The sequence below is a fragment of the Gambusia affinis genome, linkage group LG12 (genome assembly GCF_019740435.1).
Source record: "Gambusia affinis linkage group LG12, SWU_Gaff_1.0, whole genome shotgun sequence".
Lineage (NCBI taxonomy): Eukaryota > Metazoa > Chordata > Actinopteri > Cyprinodontiformes > Poeciliidae > Gambusia > Gambusia affinis.
Window position 1 is genome coordinate 17,966,297 of NC_057879.1, and position 20,147 is coordinate 17,986,443.

General features: G+C 38.3%; 1 protein-coding gene across 2 annotated transcripts; it reads left to right on the plus strand.

Moving 5' to 3' along the window:
* Positions 1 to 517: 517 nt before the first annotated feature.
* On the plus strand, positions 518 to 19,409 carry mmp16b (matrix metallopeptidase 16b (membrane-inserted)). 2 transcript variants are annotated; one of them, XM_044133990.1, is made up of 11 exons: positions 518 to 965; positions 5,505 to 5,653; positions 5,971 to 5,985; positions 6,244 to 6,360; positions 7,466 to 7,770; positions 10,782 to 10,943; positions 11,369 to 11,586; positions 11,677 to 11,815; positions 13,209 to 13,359; positions 15,718 to 15,833; positions 17,416 to 19,409. In XM_044133990.1, exons 1-11 carry the CDS (start codon positions 837 to 839, stop codon positions 17,775 to 17,777), a joined length of 1,863 nt encoding a protein of 620 aa, XP_043989925.1. In that variant the 5' UTR covers positions 518 to 836; the 3' UTR covers positions 17,778 to 19,409. The 2 variants fall into 2 exon arrangements, with proteins under 2 accessions (XP_043989925.1, XP_043989926.1); XM_044133991.1 differs by lacking the exon at positions 5,971 to 5,985.
* The last annotated feature ends 738 nt before the right edge of the window (positions 19,410 to 20,147 follow it).

The following is a 20,147-nucleotide window of genomic DNA, read 5'->3' on the forward strand; positions in this document are numbered from 1 at the left end:
CAGGAGTACATTGAATGCGACAGCTCTAGTCCATGTCCTGGAAAGGGTTAAGGTTTTATTTCAGCTACAGTCCACAACTTGTGAATTTCCTCCAATATCTTGAATTGGCTTTGTCTCACAATCTTCTCAGAACTGCAGGTATCCTTGTTAATCATGTACTTATTTCAGCCACTTGTTTCCTTCCACTTAATTTTCCATTAACACACAACATTGTGAACTTTCAGCTTATTTTAAATGACATTTTGCCCTTTGTCATCATTCCACATAGATGATGAATAAAATGTCTTCCCAGCACAGAAAAGTCAGAAATGGTCAAATTTGCTCAGAGTCTGACTCTATTTACACAAGTTTCATACAGTGACGGTGTTGGATAAAATAACTTGTCGATGAAATTGTGATTTCCGATTGAGCTGCAGCTGTACAGAGCGTCCTGAAGGGTTTTCTCTCATGCAGTCTGCAGCCTATAGGGCAGCTCTTGTGATGCTGCGCTGTGTGAGGAATCAAAGCGCAGGCGTAGAGTCGGGAGGGAGCCTATCTTGCGCAGACTGTGTAGCTTTACTGTACATGGCCATTGATACTGCTGTGGATGGATGTAGCCGCTGTTGTAAATCAGAATGGCGAGGACAGCAAATATAACGCGCCGAGTTATCTCTGCTTGACATCAGAGCACGTTTCTTCAACCATCATCGGGTGTTTTATTTTTATTTTTAAATTAAAAGACGCTTCTTGAATTCAGCCGAATCTCGCCTTGACAGCCCGCACCGATGGTTTTCATTTGACACAAAGCAGACAGGCGGCTTCTCCTAATAAACAGTCGGGAAGAAAAGCGGGTCATTATGACCTTAGTATCCGTCAGTAAAAGAAAACCACCGGATTGCTTTTACGCGGCAGCGCTCTGCTTGCATCTCTTGCTTTGGATTTCACGATCCGTGTCCGGAGAGGAGCAGCATCAGTTCAGCGTTGAGGTAAGATATTTTTTTCCCTCTCATTGCACGGCCTTCCCTCCTCCTCTCCTCCACATCATCTGCCTCTGCGTGAAAAACAACATATATGCAGGCTGGATCTGCGCGCTGTGGTTCTGCATGATCATGATGGAGACATTATGAGATGCAAATAAAAATATTTTCCTCCTTGGATCTTTCATTTATAGTGAAACAGCTCATATAAGGACGTTACATTGCGGTGTTTGAACTAGATTTGATGCTTGTTTTCCCATTGAAGGTGTTTTCGTGGCAGGTCATTGTGAGGTGAGGCTGGGAGATGTTTTGACAGCTTCACATGTTGTTAAAGAAGATTAAACATTTACAAGTTGCATAATAGGATTTGCTAGTTTGTACCTGATTAATTGATGTAATTTCCATCCTCACCACAGGCTGCAACTCCCCCCCTCCCCCCTTTCATCCCCCATCTCCCTCCTCCTTCCACACTGGAGAAATTAAACGCTAAAACTGACAGTAACACACACTCATCATTATTCAATTTAATGGCTCACTTCAGTCTATCCAGGATCTGTCTAAAAATCACTGTCTATAGACAAAACACAAGCCATAGAGACAAGACAAGGAGAAACCAGAGATTTAGATGAGTAGAGAAGGAAAGATTGGGGAGGGATGAACAGAGGAAGCAGATCAGCTGCAGATGATGTGAATACACCTGGACCTGATATCTTTAGGTTTGAGTCTGGTGATGCTTTTTATATGCATTAACTTCCAGTCTGGTTTAGTAGAGGATGAAAAGAGGACTGGGCCGCAGTCTTTCACATGCACACACACCAACCGGAAGCTGCAAAGACACAAACACTTGACTGCTGTCACCATCAGTGCTTTCTCAGCTTCTGGTGAATACATTTAAATCTAAAGCCCTGCCGAGTGGACCGTTCCTAACAATGCACATTTTCAATTCTGCTGACTAGCTCCTATAAGCATTCCAGGCTCACTGTAGAGGCTTGACCATAAAAGAGTAACATGATAAATAACAGTCAGTGCAGGGCATTGGGTGGGATGAGATGCTCACTGCATAATAATGCTAAATAAAAATATTTGTACAAAAATGTAAAATAAAAATATCTAACAGCCTTTTTTCCCCAAAATATGAGCAACAATCATTCCTTTTGCTGTTCAAATAACAAAAAAGTGCCAACAGAAAGTATTCACTCCCTGTCAGTTTTTGCACTTTTTTTTCTTACTCCACAGTCTTATTCTAAAACCAGTTTGAGTGAATTTCAAATTATTTTAAATACAGTTTATATTTATACCATTAATTCATGACAACTGTCCTCTGAAGACCATTTTACAAGACAAACACTTGTAAAAGGGTACACTCGGTTAACATTCAGAAATGTTTTATGAAAACATCCCAATCATATAAACAGATTATAATTCTTACATTCCAATTAAATCCCAGTTATAATACAATGCAGTAAAAATTTAGTTTATATTGTATGGTAGTCCATACAATGTAAAATTGTGTTTTCAGAGTTTGATTTGTAAGTTTATATAAAAAAATCCATTTAACCAAGATAAATATGCTGACTTTGGTATATAGGGCTTAAATTAAGCTCAAGTGCCCCTGATTTCCATTGACATGCTTCTGTAACCTGATCCAATATGCTTAGTTGACTGAACTTGAATTAGAATGGAAAACAGTGGACTGTATAAAGTCTTACACTTAATGGTGCATATTACAGTGGAAACCAAGCAATGAAGTTTCAAGGGAATTTTTTTTTTCTAAGATCAGAACATTCTGAAAATAACAGCGTAGTCTATTATTTACAAGAAATGCAAAACCTCCAGGAACCTCTCTAGATTAAACTGAGTTATTATGGAACAAGACCCTTTGCCAGAAGAACTCAAAATTCACTAAAGTGAAGATTCAGTGTTTGTCTGTGGAAATAGAAGAACCATTTAGAAGTTCAATTACTGCTAACACGCTCCATTTATCAGGCTTTGTGGTAGACTGACCTGATGGAAGCCAACACTCACTGAAAGGCTCATGACAGCTTATTTAAGTTCTACCCTAAAAGCACCTTAGAGACTGTCAAACCATGATCATCATCACTGGCCACTGAAGCATAATGGTGGCAGCATTATGATCTGGTGATGTTGCAGCAGAAGATGTGCAACAATTCTGCAAAGATGGTTAGATGACTTAACCCTGTATTAAAATCTTTCAAGAATACCATAATTCTCTGAACCTCAGATTAATGTGACAGATTATCCTTCAACACGACAATAGACTGAAGCACACACTCAGGAAAACAGTGTGGCTGCAGGGGCAGTTTATAAATGTTTGGGAGACTAGTTCAACATGTTTGGAGAGAAATAAGATGGACTTGGATGGACATGAATGAGTAGATATGCTTAGAAGAATGACAAAAAATATTCCCTAAATTTTTAGTTACTGTAGAGCTTTGGGCAAAAAAAAATTGTGTCAGTCAACTGTATAAACAAGGTGATTTCACCTGGTTGGACTACCTGTTTGGGGGCTGCATGGTGGAGTGGTTGTTAGTGCTGTTGCCTTGCAACAAGAAGGTCCTGGGTATCATTTCCTGCCTGCAGTCTCTCTGTATGGAGTTTACATGTCATTCCAATGCATGCATAAACTCTCTTGAGTACTGCAGCATCCATGGTTCAAAATATGCATGTTATGTTGATTGGTCTTATTAAATTACCCTTAGGAGTGTGTGCATGGTTGTTTGTTTCTGTGGTGTCCTGGCAGTCTGTTCAGGTTGAACTCTGCCTCTTGCTTAGTGATAGCTGGAAGTATGTGCTCTCCCCTTTGCAACTCCTTACACATAAGCAGGTGCAGACAATGGTAGGAAATCAGCTTGGGAACTCAGTCAACATTTACACGTGGTACTCAAATGGGCTGGAAATGGGTGGGAAACTGGGCCACATAAGAGATTGTTCCTGGATTACATAATGTCCCCATGTAAACTGCCTGTACACATTTGATGCAAGAGAAGTTTCTTAAAAAGATGGAGTCTGATTACGTTACTCGATTTAATAGATTTTCTCTAAAATCCATTTAAGATCCGCATAAAACTTGCACAACTTTTCTTACTAATATGAGTTTTATTTGGTGAACCAAAGTGGGTTCTAAGAAGCTCATTGCGATTCCAACCTTGTACTCACTAAGAAAGAAAAAATATGTATGGGGTTCATGCATTTGGATAGGCATATGGGCTAAAAACTGTCTAATTTTAGAGTGTTTTTCTGGGTTAAATAATGAGGAAACCCCAATCTGAAACATATAAAAATCAGCCCATTGACCTTTGGAGGAAGGTGGTCACTGCTTCAAGACACACATCTTCATATATAGTGTTTTGATCTCCACCTTGGCCAAGATCTATCTTCATTAATGTTTGTCTGTTAGCAGGTTTATGCCAATTCTGTCAACATGGATTTAATCAGTCTTGGTAGAGAGCTGAAGTGCAGACAAAGGCTGTACCCATTATATTTTGGAGCAGATCCAGATCACTTACACTTGTAAGACTTTGTCATTGGACTTCTCTTCCTCCACCTCTAAGTGCTCTACTAATCTTCTGAGAGACTGGAGAAGGAGAGTGGAACTTAAAGAACATAAATTTACTTTGACTTTTTTCAAAGTAAAGTTGAATTTTTCAGAAAAGGTTTGTATGAGGCAACTTTTGCATTAGGGCATTGTTTCCAAAACTCCTCAGCTTATCACCAACATAACACTGAAAAGACTTATGACCCAGATTAGTACCTAACTTTACAAGAATTTACTTGCAGGTAAAAAAAAAACATCATAAAACCAAATATGAAATTAATCTGTTTGCAAATACTGTCTTTATTTCTTGAAGGAATTTATAGCAAAATCTACTTTTTTAAATAGCAGATTTAAAAACGGTTAGTAATCGTTTTCTAAAGTGAAGCCTAAGTCCGTTATTGGCAGTTTGTGACCCAAGTTTGGGAACCAGTTGTCTTGTTTCAGCTGAGGCTGCAGCCTCTCCACTTTGTTGCCTAAAGGTGATGCAGTGTTTTGTGGCTTAAATCATTAAAGTCAAGCCTGCAAAATCAGATGTAAGACCTTTTGTTATGCAAATCTGTCCTGATACTGCAAGGTAATAAAACCCACTTTATTGTATTATACCCAAGTAGGCTTCCATGTGATATCATTCTTTTAAAATCCTTTGGGAACGACCTTTTGCGTCATTAGAATGAACATTTATTTACTTAAAGTTATTTCAACAAAGTAATTTTTTTCTCATTTGATTGCAGTGGTATTTGAAACTTTAAGCAAAGCAATATTGGAGTGGAGGAATGTTTGTGGTCTGTATTTATGCTGCATAGACAACATGAATAGAGTGTCTGAAATGAGCATTCCTCTAACAAAGATTTCTTTCACTTTTATATTTAAAGTAGCTTTTTCTCTCTGCATTTTTAAATTTCATGTCTGATTAAACCTGTGTAAATTGCAATATTCTGGGATGGGATGGGTTAGGATTATGTTTTTTGTTTTTTTTATGTTACCCCTTACAGGGATGGCTACAGAGGTATGGATACCTTCCCCACACAGAACCGGGAATGTCTGTCCTGCGCTCAGCCAAAACCATGCAGTCAGCCATTGCTGCTATGCAGCGCATCTACGGTCTCAATGTCACAGGGACGCTGGATGAGACAACCAAGGAGTAAGTGGACACATGACATGTGTTGCAGATGCACAAACATAACCCGTGCAACACAAACACCTTAATAAGACACATGATGCCGCTTGTCATCCATGTATGCTTGAACAGTAGGTAAAAATTTTATTGAGAATTCTGAAAATTTGAGTCTGAAAAACCTTTTTTTAGAAATACCAGTAGGAACTATGATTATCTTAATGGACTGCTGAAGGACAGATAAAGATTTTTTTTCTCCTCCCACCCCCCTTCACCTCACCTGAAACAACACCGGGTGAAGGTTTTAACACTTTTCCCTCTTCTCGTTTTGCATGATCATGCAGTGATATCACTCTAAGGTGAGAACTAATGTTTTTGCCATTATTTTGTGTTTGTTCAATAGTTGTGATAAATTATGTTGTACGAATGAGAGCTGTAGTCTTAGAAGTAGTTTAGCAGTGTTTTTGCATCCATTTTTTTCTTTGGCCGTTGTGGTTCAGTGCCCGAGAAGAGAACTGACGAGTTCACTTCTGCGCTTTGTGTCATCATAGAGTGTAGACTGTGATGCAAAAATGCTGAATGGAAAATTAACTTTTATTTTTTTCCTTACTTTTTAGATGGATGCAGAGGCCACGCTGTGGAGTGCCAGATAAAATCAAAAGTGCCACAAGGTCAAGAAGGAGGAGATATGCGCTGACAGGGCAGAAGTGGCAGCGTACACACATAACCTACAGGTGAGAGACAGAAACATCAGCTGTGATGGCCGGCAAGTTTCCTCAGATTTCTTACTTTCCCCATATAACATTTTATTTCAATAGTGTTTCAATCTAGCATAATTTTTTTGTTGGTGTTTACTTTGTATTTTATTTTACTTTTATTTTTATTAACTTGTGTATTAAAAATACATATTTCTTATTTTGTTTTTAAAACATTTTCAAAATTTGGTTTGTTCTTTTCATTTTATTTACTTTTACACTATTTATTCTTATATTTTTACTGCCTTTAACCACCCGGGGTTGTATGCTACATGTTGTTATAGAGACTGAACAAATATGTTGCTTGTGTGGGGGGTATTCACACATGCACATACCAACAGATTAACACCTAAATTGTGTATTGCGTATGTGCTGTTAATTGTATAAATAGTATGTAGCACAGTTAAAAACAAATTAGGATGTGTTTTGAACCATTACACAATCTCTTTCCCGCTCATTAAGCTAAACAAACTGCCCTCACCCTGATATATAAAACTGGGAGAATAAACTATTCACATTCTCAGCAGAAATAGTGAAACTCATCTTATCTGCTATAATTAAGCTTTGGGTTTTAATGGGCCTGAGGAGGACTGATAAACGGGTCTGCAGCACAACCGCAAATTGACAGGTTACAGCAGTAAGAGATGATAACACTGCCAATTTATTTAAATCCTTCCTTGCTTGCTCACTGAATTTGAATTGATGAGCCACCTCGCCTAATGGAATGTCAATCAGTGCTGAGCTGGTGCTGCCGCCGCCGCGGCCCGAGCTTTATTCACGAAAATCAGTGGATAGAGAGAGAGGAGAAGATGATTTCCCCGTTCCTCTCTGCCTGCCAGGGACTGATAACGACTGCTGTGTTAAAAGTTCAGTGAAAGCTAGTGAAAGCTGTTGGTCTTTAAATAGTTGTGTCAAGTGTTACTTTTTTACCCAGTGTTCTTCATTCTAAAAACTGGAAATATTCACTCCAAATTAATGAGCTAAAAACTCAAGGGGGAGAAGTGTGGAGGATTTTACTTCCATATTTTCCCAGCCTCCACCCCTCTGAAGCCCCTCAAGCGGTTTCTTGTTTATCTTCCTGCAGCATAAAAAATATCACACCAAAGGTGGGTGCCCGGGAGACTCATGATGCCATCCGGAGGGCTTTTGATGTGTGGCAGGGTGTGACTCCCCTGCGCTTCGAGGCCGTTCCATACAGTGCCCTGGAGACTGGCAGGCGTGATGTGGACATCACCATCATCTTCGCTTCTGGCTTTCACGGTGACAGCTCGCCTTTCGATGGGGAGGGCGGATTCCTCGCCCATGCCTATTTCCCAGGGCCTGGCATAGGAGGAGACACACACTTTGATTCAGATGAGCCCTGGACCCTTGGAAACCCCAACCATGACGGTGAGAAGGGAATGTAAACCAAAATTCAGAAAACTCTGCTATATGTTCCCAGCACCCTTTACTATGATACACCTAAATAAAATCCAGTGCAATCAATGTTCTTCAGAAGTCAAAAAATTGTTAAATGTTAATTTAATTTAGTGCTTAAAGAAGAGTGGGGAAAAATATCTATCTGTGAAAAGCCGATGTAGATAGACCAAAGGACTTGCAGGTGGTTGTATAATTGATTTGACTCGGGGAGGGCTGAATACCAATACATGCCACACTTTTCAGATTATGTTTGCAAAAATATGTTGAATGTTTCTATGACAGTAAAGCACAATAAACTATAGTAAGGTTTGTGGTTGCAACATGAACAAATTATTTAAAAAAATAATATGCATCAATACTAGATATAATGGAAAAGGAGAGAAGAGACAACAGCAGAGAGACAGATGACAAAGATGATGGGGCAATAAATAACTCTGAGAGGAAGAGGTGAGGAAAGCAAACAGTAAAAAGTGCAGTCTTGTGGAGAGATGGATAAGAAGTGATGGATGCCAGATCAGGGAAGTACAGATGGCCTGGCTGGAGGGTGTTATGAGAACGACGGTATCGCAGGGCAGTGTGTTAGGGACGCTCAGCCAAAAACAAAGAGTGCTAAGATGTGTTTGATGCCGCGCTGCTCTATAAAGATGCATCCCCCCATCTGTCAGGACTTTGGTTTCTGTCTGTATAATAAGCTCTTCAGATGACAGGATAGAGAGCGCTGCTATTTTAGGACTTTTGCTTTTGCTGGCACATGATTATGGTTATCCACATTTATTGAATTTGATGTAGCTGAGTGGTTGCAGTGGCACAACTCAGAGAGGAAAATAGGATACCTTTTTGAGGCATTCAACCAAACACTCCCTAATTATTCTACCTACAGGGTAGAAGTCTTGTGAAAGCACCACCGGGTGGTTTCGCTATTATCCAACTGCTGTGCACAAGCTTTCTCCCCTTCCATTAGAGGGGGAGGAGGGCTGTGGCTTGCATTGTGTTTGTGCAGGGATACCACTTGCCACCCATCAGCTCCTTTCCTTCGCTCTCTTTTTGTTCTCTAATGATAATAGTCTTAGACTCCCAAGTCAGATGCATACTCGCCCCTGAGCAGCATGCCATTGTCATCCATTTAGAGAGCTGATGCTAAAGGAGGAAAAAAAAAGCTCCTGTCTCAGCATGTGTACCAAGGAAGCTGCACCATCTTTAATGGGTTTTCACAGCAGTGGATCTGTAAATGCTACATGTTGACATGTGTGCTAATGGCAGCTCCAGTCTTATCTCCAGGGAATCCTTGTAGGGTGTTTTCGCATATCGGTTGCAGAGGTTGGTTGGATGAGGTGAAAGTGGGAGAGGGGAAAGTGTAACCTTTTTGCTGCTGGCTGAGGGTCAGTGGTGGTTTTATGCAGCGCTCCTGGCATGAGTGCACATCATCCTTGCAAAGGGCAACCATCTCTTCGGGACAGGTTCAGTCACTGTTTGTACATGAGAGTTGTAATTCCTCCTAAATCAGACTGACACTCTGAGCTGACTCCATCCACTGGTTGTGACATTTTTACTTTTGCATCTGTCTTCGTGTGTGTGTTTCGGTAACACACAGCAGTTCTTGGCCAACATTTTTTAATGCTTAGGTGCATTACATACATGTCCTTGGCAAAAACGTAAATGTGTGTCCTCCTGCTTTATTCGACCTGAGGAGAAAGTCTTGCTGCTTCATGATTCATTTCCAGTAATCTTAACTCATAATGGTTTGTACAATTTTTACTAAAACTGTGGAGCAGGGAAGGCAAGTAATTATTTTCATTTTGTGGCTTACATATTTTTATCATTTGTGTGGAAAAACTATAAAAATACAACAAAATCAGTTCAAACAAGCAGGTAAAAACCACAACATTTTCAAAATGTGTGGGGAAAAAAATTAAAAGCACTGATAAATATTGATTCAGTCATGCATTTGCATTAAAATGGTTGATATGTTGTCTGTCGGTGAATGCTTAGTTCTCAAGTGGACACACTTTTCACAGCATATGTGCAAAATAGTATGAATCAATATGTGTTAAAAAAAGATGTAGAAGTAACCAGCTCTGGTAGACATCAGTAATAAAAAAATACAAAGTATAAAAATAAATCCAAATGCAAACACAGTGTCTCATTGCCTGAAGCTGAGAGATATAGTGCCTTATAAAAGTATTCATGTCCCTTGAGCTTTTCCTGAATACATGACCTTACAGCAACAAACTTCAGTGCATTTTATGAGGGCTATTTTTGATGCACCATTGCAAATGATCATATAAGTGTGGAATTGGAAAGAAAGGGAACCACTGTTTTAAAATATTTTAACATATACAATCAGAAATATGTAAATTGTACTTTCTTCCACCCCCCTTTATACTGATATCCCTAAATAATATTCAGTTAAACCCTCTTCCTTTGTCCATCATACAGACATTTAAGACCTGGCCATTTATCTAAGCTAAAAAGAATGAAGAAGGAGTGCAAAAATTAGAGAAGAAGTCAAGATACATGGTAGCTTATGCAAGGAGCATAAACACACAGGGACAGGGATACTGGTCAGAGTTGATGAGAAAAATCATGGATCTGAATAAAGTGCAATCCTGGAAGAAAAAAATCTTTTGGACACACTCTACGAACATATGTTGGATAAAGAAAACAACAATCAAGAAATGGTTTTGGAGACTTTTTGAATGTTGAAAATTGTTTTTATCTAATTTTTTAAGCCTAATTATTATTTACGGATATTGCATCTTTTTTTTTTCTCTTAGAGAAATGCACAAAGCCAGGTGTTTTATGTGTTTTACATTTCTGAAATCTACTTAGACAGCCTCTTGTTATATATTTCAATTATTTGATGTGGGGAATACACAAGAGTCAATTTCTAACTTTTAGACTTTTGTAAAGTCTGTTTATGTTGTCCTGGATATAATCAAGGATTTAGATTCTTACTGCACATCTTTTCTTCCCCTTTCTAGGAAATGATCTGTTCTTGGTTGCAGTCCATGAGCTGGGCCACGCCCTTGGCCTTGAGCACTCAAATGACCCCACTGCTATCATGGCTCCTTTCTACCAGTACATGGACACAGAGAATTTCAAACTACCTCAAGATGACTTGCAGGGAATCCAGAAAATCTATGGTAATGTACCACAAAACAATCTCCTTTTAAATGATAAATCATTAAGTAACAGTTTGTATGAGTTAAACTGTTCCAACACTTTATTAAAGATGCACCACATCACAAAACATCAAATTGCAAATTGCAAAGCTCTGAAACTTCGTCAACATTGCAAATGCTGCTGCGTCAGTCATGCTGGGTTGAATGCCAGTAAACAGCATTTGTCAGCTGCTAAAGAGGTCAGCCAATCTGTGTTTTTCAAAGCAACATGAGTCAACTAACAGATTGCAAAAGAGAAAAAATAATCAGCGCCAAATGAAATGGTTGCATTGGTTAAAATATCTCTCAGCGGGGCCAGTCTTTGAAATGGCTAAATATCATAAAACCACAGCAGTGAAGTTCTGATTCACAGGAACAAGTTGTAACACTGCAGTTTGTATTTCTAGGACCACCAGATAAAGCTCCACAGCCCACCAGTCCGCCGCCTACAGTTCCACCTCCTCGTTTCCATCCGCCCTCAGACCCCCGGAAACACGACCGCCACGCAAGACCCCATCGTCCTCCGCAGGGGTCCAAGCCGTCTAACCCCAACTCCAAACCAAACATTTGCGACGGAGGCTTCAACACTCTGGCTATCCTACGCCAGGAGCTGTTTGTCTTCAAGGTAAAGCAGGTTATCACCATGAGGAAAGCATTCCTGCTGATGTTTCAGCCATGTCAGGTAATAAAAATTTTGCATGATTTGTTTCTGCAGGACCAATGGTTCTGGAGGGTACGGGATAATTCAGTGGTCCCGGGTTACCCCATGCCGATCAATCACTTCTGGCAAGGCTTGCCACCCAAAATTGATGCAGTGTATGAAAACAGTGAAGGGAAGTTTGTCTTTTTTAAAGGTAATATAAAGTATATATTTAGAAATTGAATTGCAGGGAATTGAAGCAAGATGATTGACATTTTTTTTTTTGGTTGCAAACAAAAATCTAAACACTTTGTTGTGGATTTGTAGTAAGCCCTTCAATTCAAATGTCAATGTCAACTAATTAATAAAGTCCACAACAGCATAATTTAATCTCAGCATTTATGCAGCTGTTCTGTAAAGGCCCCAGGCTTACTATAAGCTATGCACTTCTCACGGAACACTGCTCAATCCACAGAATAAAGTGTAAATAGTCTGGAACCTGTCTAGATTTTACTGTCCACCTACACTAACAGGCTAAGCAAGGAGTATCGAAAATTGATCAGAGAAGCAGCCAAGTGGCCTATGGTAACTCTGGAGGAGCTGTAGAGATGCAAAGGTCAGATGGGAGAATCTTTTAACAGGACATTAATAGTTATAACCTCCATCAGTCCTTCAGATGAAGCCCACAAGACGTCACAATATATGTAGCGGATACAGTAAACTGCAGCTGCAGAAATACAGAGGTCAGATTAGGCCAGCTTTTCAGCTGGTACAGACAACCCAAACGATTTGTAGCCATACTTTCAGCAAAAGTTGGTTCCACAAAGTTTGAGAATTCTTGTTTGGAGATATGTACTAAATACGTTGCAGATTTTTATTATTTTTCCCAATTGTGCATCTTATGAAATCCCAGGGCAATACATTTAAAAAAAAAACATTAAAGTGTATAGTTGTAATGTGACAGTTGTGGTATTGGTGCATTAATAAAATATCAATCTGAAAACCTCTTGACTGATATAACTTGAACTGTCAGCTCTTGAACACACAATATCTTCTTTGATACTTGAAACCAGAGTGGTTCACCGTAGGCTTTCATAGACGTCTGCATGGTTGGAGAATGGGTGTAGGTCCCAGAGAGACATCCGTCCATCAGACAGATTAACATGACATCTGTCACCCAGTGGGATCAGAGGGCCTCATGCTTTATTTATTCACTCTGAAGGACTTAAACATGTGTGTACTCATGGGTGTGTGCACGTGAGCGTCTAGCCGCCTAGCACTCACACAAGCACACCCAAACACTGCACCACAACAGCTTTCTTCCCTTTGCCCGAGGCACTTATGATCAAATTGAATTAAACGCAACAATAACTTCAATAAGACTCAAAACAACAAGACTCAGCAGAGTTGCCTTCAGAGCACCATCAAGCTTACATTTTGTGCTGCGAAGATAATCTTTAAACAAGCTTATGAAACATCTGGTCTGTGAAATCTCATGAAGAAAAATAACCCACAAAAAGGGGCATGAACAAGCAGGAGTAGTGCCGTTTCTTTTTTTGGTGTGATTCCAGGTTGTTGCACATACTAACCTTATTTCTGTGTTTCAGGAAACCGTTTCTGGGTGTTCAAGGATCGGCATCTTCAGCCTTCCTACCCTCAGGACATTTCTCTGTTCGGTAGCGGCATGCCCACACAGAGTATTGAGACAGCCGTCTGGTGGGAAGATGCCGCTAAGACCTACTTCTTCAAAGGAGACAGGTTTGTTTGGATTATTAGTTCCAGTGCCAGTTTTTCACTTCACTTCAGTTCATCTTTGTCCCCACAAGGGAAAATTTGGAGCACAGCGGCAGTCAAAGATAGTCGAGGCATAATCCACATGTCAACAAGTAATAAAACCTTCTAAAAGTTTCAATGGTGCTTGGGACAAAAAGTATTTGTACTAATTGCACCTCATTGTTTGTTTGTGTTTGACTTAAGGGAAGGGAAACAATCTTCTAAATGTGGGAGGTCTCTGCCGGCTAAGATGGTTTTGGTCTTTTTAACAACTTGTATGTTTCAGTCATCAGATAGGGGCACAATTCAACGCCAATTGTAGCTGCTTTAGCCAATATAACGTAATATCAAAATAAATTAATAAAAAAGGAAAAGAGAAATCTTTTTTTCAATATTTGTAATTAAACTTATGAATTACAAACATGAGACGAGAGGAGACTTATACTTACTTTGAAGACAAGACAAGCAAATAAAGCCCAAACTGTGTTTTAAATAATCACTATGTGGAATATTTTATTTTATTTTCGGTGCTCAGTTGAGTATCATTTTAATAGAACAGCAAAATATACAGAATCATAATTATTATTGCAGTTTTGAATATGTGTATTGTATGCACACTGGGAGGTGACTTGAAGTTAAGTCCCTTAAAAGCAAAGTTTTTAAGGGACTTCTAAGTTATATTTAACTTATTTCCATCAGTTAAATCTAAATGGTAAATCTGTAACTAAATCAAATCAAAGAGTCAAATAATTCCAGAGTTATTTAATTTAATAATCAATATTGTGTGGTACCTTTTTACTTCAAGCCCATAAAAACTATTATGCTTTTTTTACATTTCCACTACCTAAGAGGGACACGTTCTCAAAACTTGAGTGCATTTTTTTATAGCTACAAAAGTGATACTCAAGTTTAACTTTAACAACTTTGATGAAGTTTTTTTTATGGGGCTAGGTGTTAGCTTAGTTCAAAGGAAATTCAAAATTATTTTTGTTGTCTCTCCAGAACGCCTAAAGCACAAAATCTGTTGTTTATTTATGTGCGTCAGAGCCGTTGTACAGTATGAGAATATGCCCGTCTGACTCACATGTTCAGCTGTTGAGATAAATCATATCCTGAAAGGTCAGAGGACCCTGTGGATGGAGCTGACAAAACACTTTGTCAGCTCCATCCACAGATTCTTCCATTTAATCAAAGGGGGATGTTGTGCAGATAATTTTAAAGTTGATTTTACTTCTCAGCGGGGATGTGTGACAGGGGGCTGATGGTGCTCTAATTCAAATGGCTTTTTTATCTATAGTTTTACGGGTTTGCGCATCAGCGTGTGAGGAGTTCGTCACTAACAAAAACGTCTGAGACTAATCTGCAATGCAGATAGACACGCCATGGAAGATTGACTGATTGGATCTTCCTGTCATGTGAAATGAGTCAGCTAATGGTCTTTTTTTCTGAAAACCATCATAACAGTTGGAGTAATTCTATCTAACTACAGATAAAGTAAACTATTTTGGGGGGGGGGATAAGAAGAATGACTTCACTGAGAATCAGGTTTCTTAAATCCTGTATATTTACACATTTAAAATTTTATATATATGTATAAGAAGTAACATCCACTCAGCTCTCATTAATAACTATAGTAAGCACAAATTTTCATGTTTACTTTGCAAACTCAGAGCTTAAATTAGCTCTCATCTCTTCATTAAGCAAGAGCTGAACATGAGTCCATTAGAAATATAAAAGAAAGTTTTAATAAAACATGCCGAAGCATTCAGATCAAACCTTTAAAAACACATCTTATGAAATTGCAGCATTCAGTTTATTGCCTTTGCAAACTAAAACACAGGGGGATATGGTTGATAAAAGTAAGTTGTGGTGGAAAATCTAATAATTTAGTAGGCATAGAGCTGGAGAAATGCTTGAATTAAATTTTATTTGTTAACTCTTCACATCATCACTAGCTGCTATCGGCACATTCACATTCACTGCAACCCTAAAGAATCCCCAAAACAGCAACATGAACAACTACAAAATATGACTCTGCAGATAAATTCCTTACATATTTTTATCTGGCTACAAAAAAAAAACAACGATTCAGCAAATTTACCTTGTTCTTTTTTGGGGGATATTCTGCTTTGTGTGCATCTTAAGAACAGAGAAAGTGCAATACCTACACACTTTATACTTTTGTTCTAATTATACAGTATATGTTTTAAATAGTAGCAGAGAAAACTGTTCTCTGTCTTTGTGAGAACAGAGTCTTTGTCCATATTCGATCAATTATGAAGTAGCAAACTCCAAATCCTCTGTTTAACTGTTGGTATTTATCACTGTCTTTCTTTTTTTTAGATACTGGAGGTATAATGAGGACATGAGGACGATGGACCCAGGTTACCCTAAACCCATCACTATCTGGAAGGGCATCCCTGACTCTCCACAGGGCGCTTTTGTGGACAAGGCAAATGGTATATGGATTGCAAAAATTATAGGAATCTCTAAAGATCCTCATAAAATAAATGCTGGAGTGGGATCAATATTTATCTTTCCATCATGGAGGGTGAGGAGATTTGTAAGGGATGTTAAATAACTTCCAGACCTCGCTGTTGGAGAACTGCATCAAAGTTGTTTTGAAAATTCTGCATAAAAATCATTAGACCCAATCCACACCCAAACTGGTTGTTAGGGGGAGAAAATGGAGGAAAAATTTATTTTCTATCTTCATGTCACATGTAAAGTTTGTGGTGTTTGCTAACCTCGAGTACCTTTTTGAAAATGGCTGAAAATTTTGTTTTAAAATCTGCTGGTTTTTGTCAGAAAAATTCAAATTTACCATCACTGACTCCTAAAAGAAGCAGAAAGTCTACACACCAATAGTTGACCAGACATGAAAGCAACCTTCTTCCAAGGCCATCACAGTTCCCAAAAATTTATCCAGCTGATAAATATCTGCAGGATAAATGATCCTTTCTTATCTGTAGGCTCTTATAAGACAAAATACTGTCCTATATGCAAAAGAGGGTTGTAAAGACAAAGTATAAACAGTAGTGGAGCCAGTAGGGGGTAAATGGTGACTTTGTTGATGTTATTGTTTTCTCATATAGGATTTTTTTCACAAATGAATAAGAAAACTCAAATTAGAGCTTAAACCTTTTTAAAATGATCATCAATCGATCGTAATAGTTATTTTATATTTGCACATTTGATGTGTAAATAAATGTGGACATGAAGTAGTCTCTTGATTTTAATAACAGTTTATCTTTATGTTTCTTCTCTCTGGAATCAATAAGAGTTGGAGCTCCAAACTAAGGATACATAATCAAAAATACCAGAGGAAATATTAAAAACGTTGGACAGCAATATGAAGTATTAAGTAAGGATATAAATAGTTTTTCACATGTCATTTCTGATTAAATTTAATTCATTATTTTTATTTGAATTGATACTGCTTTTACATGTTTTGATCTTTTAAGAGATTTAGTTAATTGGGGATTAAATATATATTAGCATATTGTACTGAAAAATGTGTTTTTCAATCTCACTGTATTGTCCTTTACTCCAAAAACAATTGTGCCATATATTAATATAGCCTTCATTGTTTTCACGTTATTTCAATCTGTGATGACAGAACTAAACTTCATACCCTGAAATGTAATAACTTCTTCGTATTTTTATTTGAAAAGTTTAATTTGTTTCTGCCTTTTTTTAGATGACATTTGGATTGTTGTAGTCAAATTTATATGATAATTTTATGCTTGTTTAAAAAATTTGTGGTTCATTTTTCATTGATGGATTTTATAGTAATAGTTCAATAGATATGTTTTCCATCTTTAGAATGACTTCATGCCTAAAATCTCAGCATGAAAGCATATTATCAGACAAAAGACAATCAGTAAGCCAGATAAAGTTTTGTAGTTCAAAATAATGACATCCCACTTGCAGTGCTTCACTTCACAGCAAAATAACTGACCAGGTCACCATTAAGTCTACCATAACAAGACCAATATTTAAACAATTTTTTTCCTCTTTATTTTCATATCTTTGTTGCAGGTTTTACCTACTTCTACAAGGGAAAAGAGTACTGGAAGTTCAACAACCAGATGCTTCGCGTGGAGCCCGGCTACCCCAGGTCTATTCTGAGGGACTTCATGGGCTGCGACGGCCTCCCCGCTGACCCCGACTGGGGCTGGAATCCCCCGGCGGCAGACGAAAGGCACTGTGACAACAACGACGTGGATGTCGTCATCAAACTGGACAGCGTTGGGGGTACGGAGAAGGCTGTGGCCATTGCCATTCCCTGCATCCTGGCACTGTGCATGATGGTCCTCCTCTACACGGTTTTCCAGTTCAGGAGGAAGAGCACGCAGCGGCACATACTGTACTGCAAGCGCTCCATGCAGGAGTGGGTCTAAAGGGATTGTTACAGTATCGAGAGCTCTGAGAAAGTTGCTACTTAAAGCCCTATAACTTGAAGGACTGTAAAGAAGTACAGTACACAAGGTTTGCCATTTGGGCAGATCTCAGGACAGCTGGAACATGTGAACTGTGAGCTACAAGGAAGGGAAACTATCAGCTGACCTCAGTAGATGACAGTGGCAGAGCTTCATCTTCTTTGTCCTACTAATGTGTATGTATCTGCTTTGATTTTTCTTTGGATCTCGAAATGAACTCAGTTAAGTGAGTCAGAAATAATCTACTGTAAGCGGGATCTTTGTCTATCCCCTTCTCTGCACGCCGCTGAAAAAGCCCCTAGCACTAACTTCAGAGGACAAATTAGTTCTAGGCTTCTACTTTACTTAATCCAATCTCCCTGGGTTGTGCTTTTTATAGTCTAGGACCCCTGTAAAGCATAATTCACCGTGAGGAGATACGAATATCATACATAAACCAAATATGATGTTTTCTTCCAAAGAGGATTACAGCTTGATGATGTTTTCGATTGGATATTCTTCCTCCGTGGATCTAACGTTTTGGATCACACTCTGATTTTCTTTCACCGCTACTGTTCACACCTACTCATCTTCTCTGTAAGGACAAAAAAGAAGGAGCAAAAGAAACTCATGACTGTTGTGGCAGTCTGTCTGCACAACAGGGGCCAAAATAATAAAAAAAAAAACAGAAAACCACTCTGCAATACTAATGAGACTGCCTTAATCACAGATTGCTTCAATCCTTTCTCCTTCTGTTCCACTGGTGTGGAGGATGGATACTGAGTGACACAGCGGGAAGACAGAAAATGTGTGTGAAGTCATTACTACTGCCCAAAATGCAATGCTAAACCAGTAGTTGAGGACATTTTGGTCCACAGAGGAGATCTCGATAATGTCAGCTGCCAAAGATCAGCTTTCATTTGCAGCCTCACAAGAGAGAAAGAGAGAGAAGATTTGTTGTGAATTTGTCTGTGTGTACGTGTGAAAGAATGAATAATCACCCTTGTTATGTAAGTACCTAGCTCTGCTATAATTTATCATTATCTATGTTGTTTCAAATACTTTAAACAAGTTTAGCAACGTTTTAAGTGTGCCAAGTGTTTGTGTCAGAAGAAGGCATGGGCCGGTTCCAATGTGTACTGAGGTTTTAAACTCCTTAAACTTTCCATCAAACCAGCTCTACTTTTAAAAGACCTTTTAATGAGACACTTGAGAATATGCCCATGTGACCAGACTCACTTTTTAACTACGGCTAATCCATTATTTTCTCTCTTAGAAAATACATTAATTTGGCTGCTCTGAAATATTTCTAGTTGCAAAAACACAAACATTTGCACCCATAGCATGGAAACTACAATAGTGCCACTCATCACTATTATCTGTTTGATGCTATTCTGAAAATCCAGATAGCAAACTTGGAGCAACATGCATGGCAAGCTATCACATGTAGAGCCTACCGTGTCTTTTTAAGCCACTCACTTCAAAGAAAACATTTCCCGTGTTCTACTTAGATTACTGGTATCTAAACTTTTTGCCCCATTGTACTAAATGATCAAGTAGAAAGTACTCATGAGATGCAAATGTTTTATTTTTTTAATTAAAAACTAAAAATAATTTTCTATTTTCTTTCTTATTTTTAACTGCTCAAAAATATAACTGAAGTCCCACCACCTAATGTTCATCTGTGGTGTTAAATTTGTGCCATTTTTTGCATTGGCGTTAATGGCAACACAAATTAAGACAAGTCAGATGAGATCATGGGAGGTCTGCAGACCAAATAAACACTGCACGTTTTCCCTGCTGTGCTCCTGCCCTGGCACATGCTTACCATCTCACCTAGTGGAGTAAAAGGTAGATGAGAAATATCTGTGCCTCTGTGGAACTAAGTTTCCTTTCTTTCTCTGGAAAGTCAGTCCGTAAATTTGGTTTGTTCGTATTGTTACATTTCCAGTGCTTCTCTATAAAGGGCAGAATGGAAAAAAGGTATAATCTTTGCACAAAAGTATGTCTAATAAAACCTTTGATTAAATTTAGGAGATGTTTATTTTATTTTATTTTTTATTCTATGTATTAAAATAAAAACAATGTGATAAAAGCAGCTCTGGAAAACATTTAAGAAACCAGCGCAAAGTTTTGAATTAGCATCTCTATGTAAGGCGGCCATTCCATCTTATTTGCCATTTTTTTTATTTTTATGCAAATACATGTATTCAAAATAATAAATTTTATTTTATCATTGAACAATTTTACTCAAAATTGTAAATTTTGGAATGATCTCGTTTTTCTCTAGAGTTGTTTATAGATGTAAAGATATAGACATAAATACAGAAAACAATGACATAAATGTAATAG

Coding starts and splice junctions, on each gene's coding strand:
- mmp16b (XM_044133990.1), top strand. CDS start 837: ATGACCTTAGTATCCGTCAGTAAAAGAAAACCACCGGATTGCTTTTAC. Junction 10,944..11,368: donor GGGAATCCAGAAAATCTATG/GTAATGTACCAC, acceptor TTGTATTTCTAG/GACCACCAGATAAAGCTCCA. Junction 15,834..17,415: donor TTTTGTGGACAAGGCAAATG/GTATATGGATTG, acceptor TCTTTGTTGCAG/GTTTTACCTACTTCTACAAG.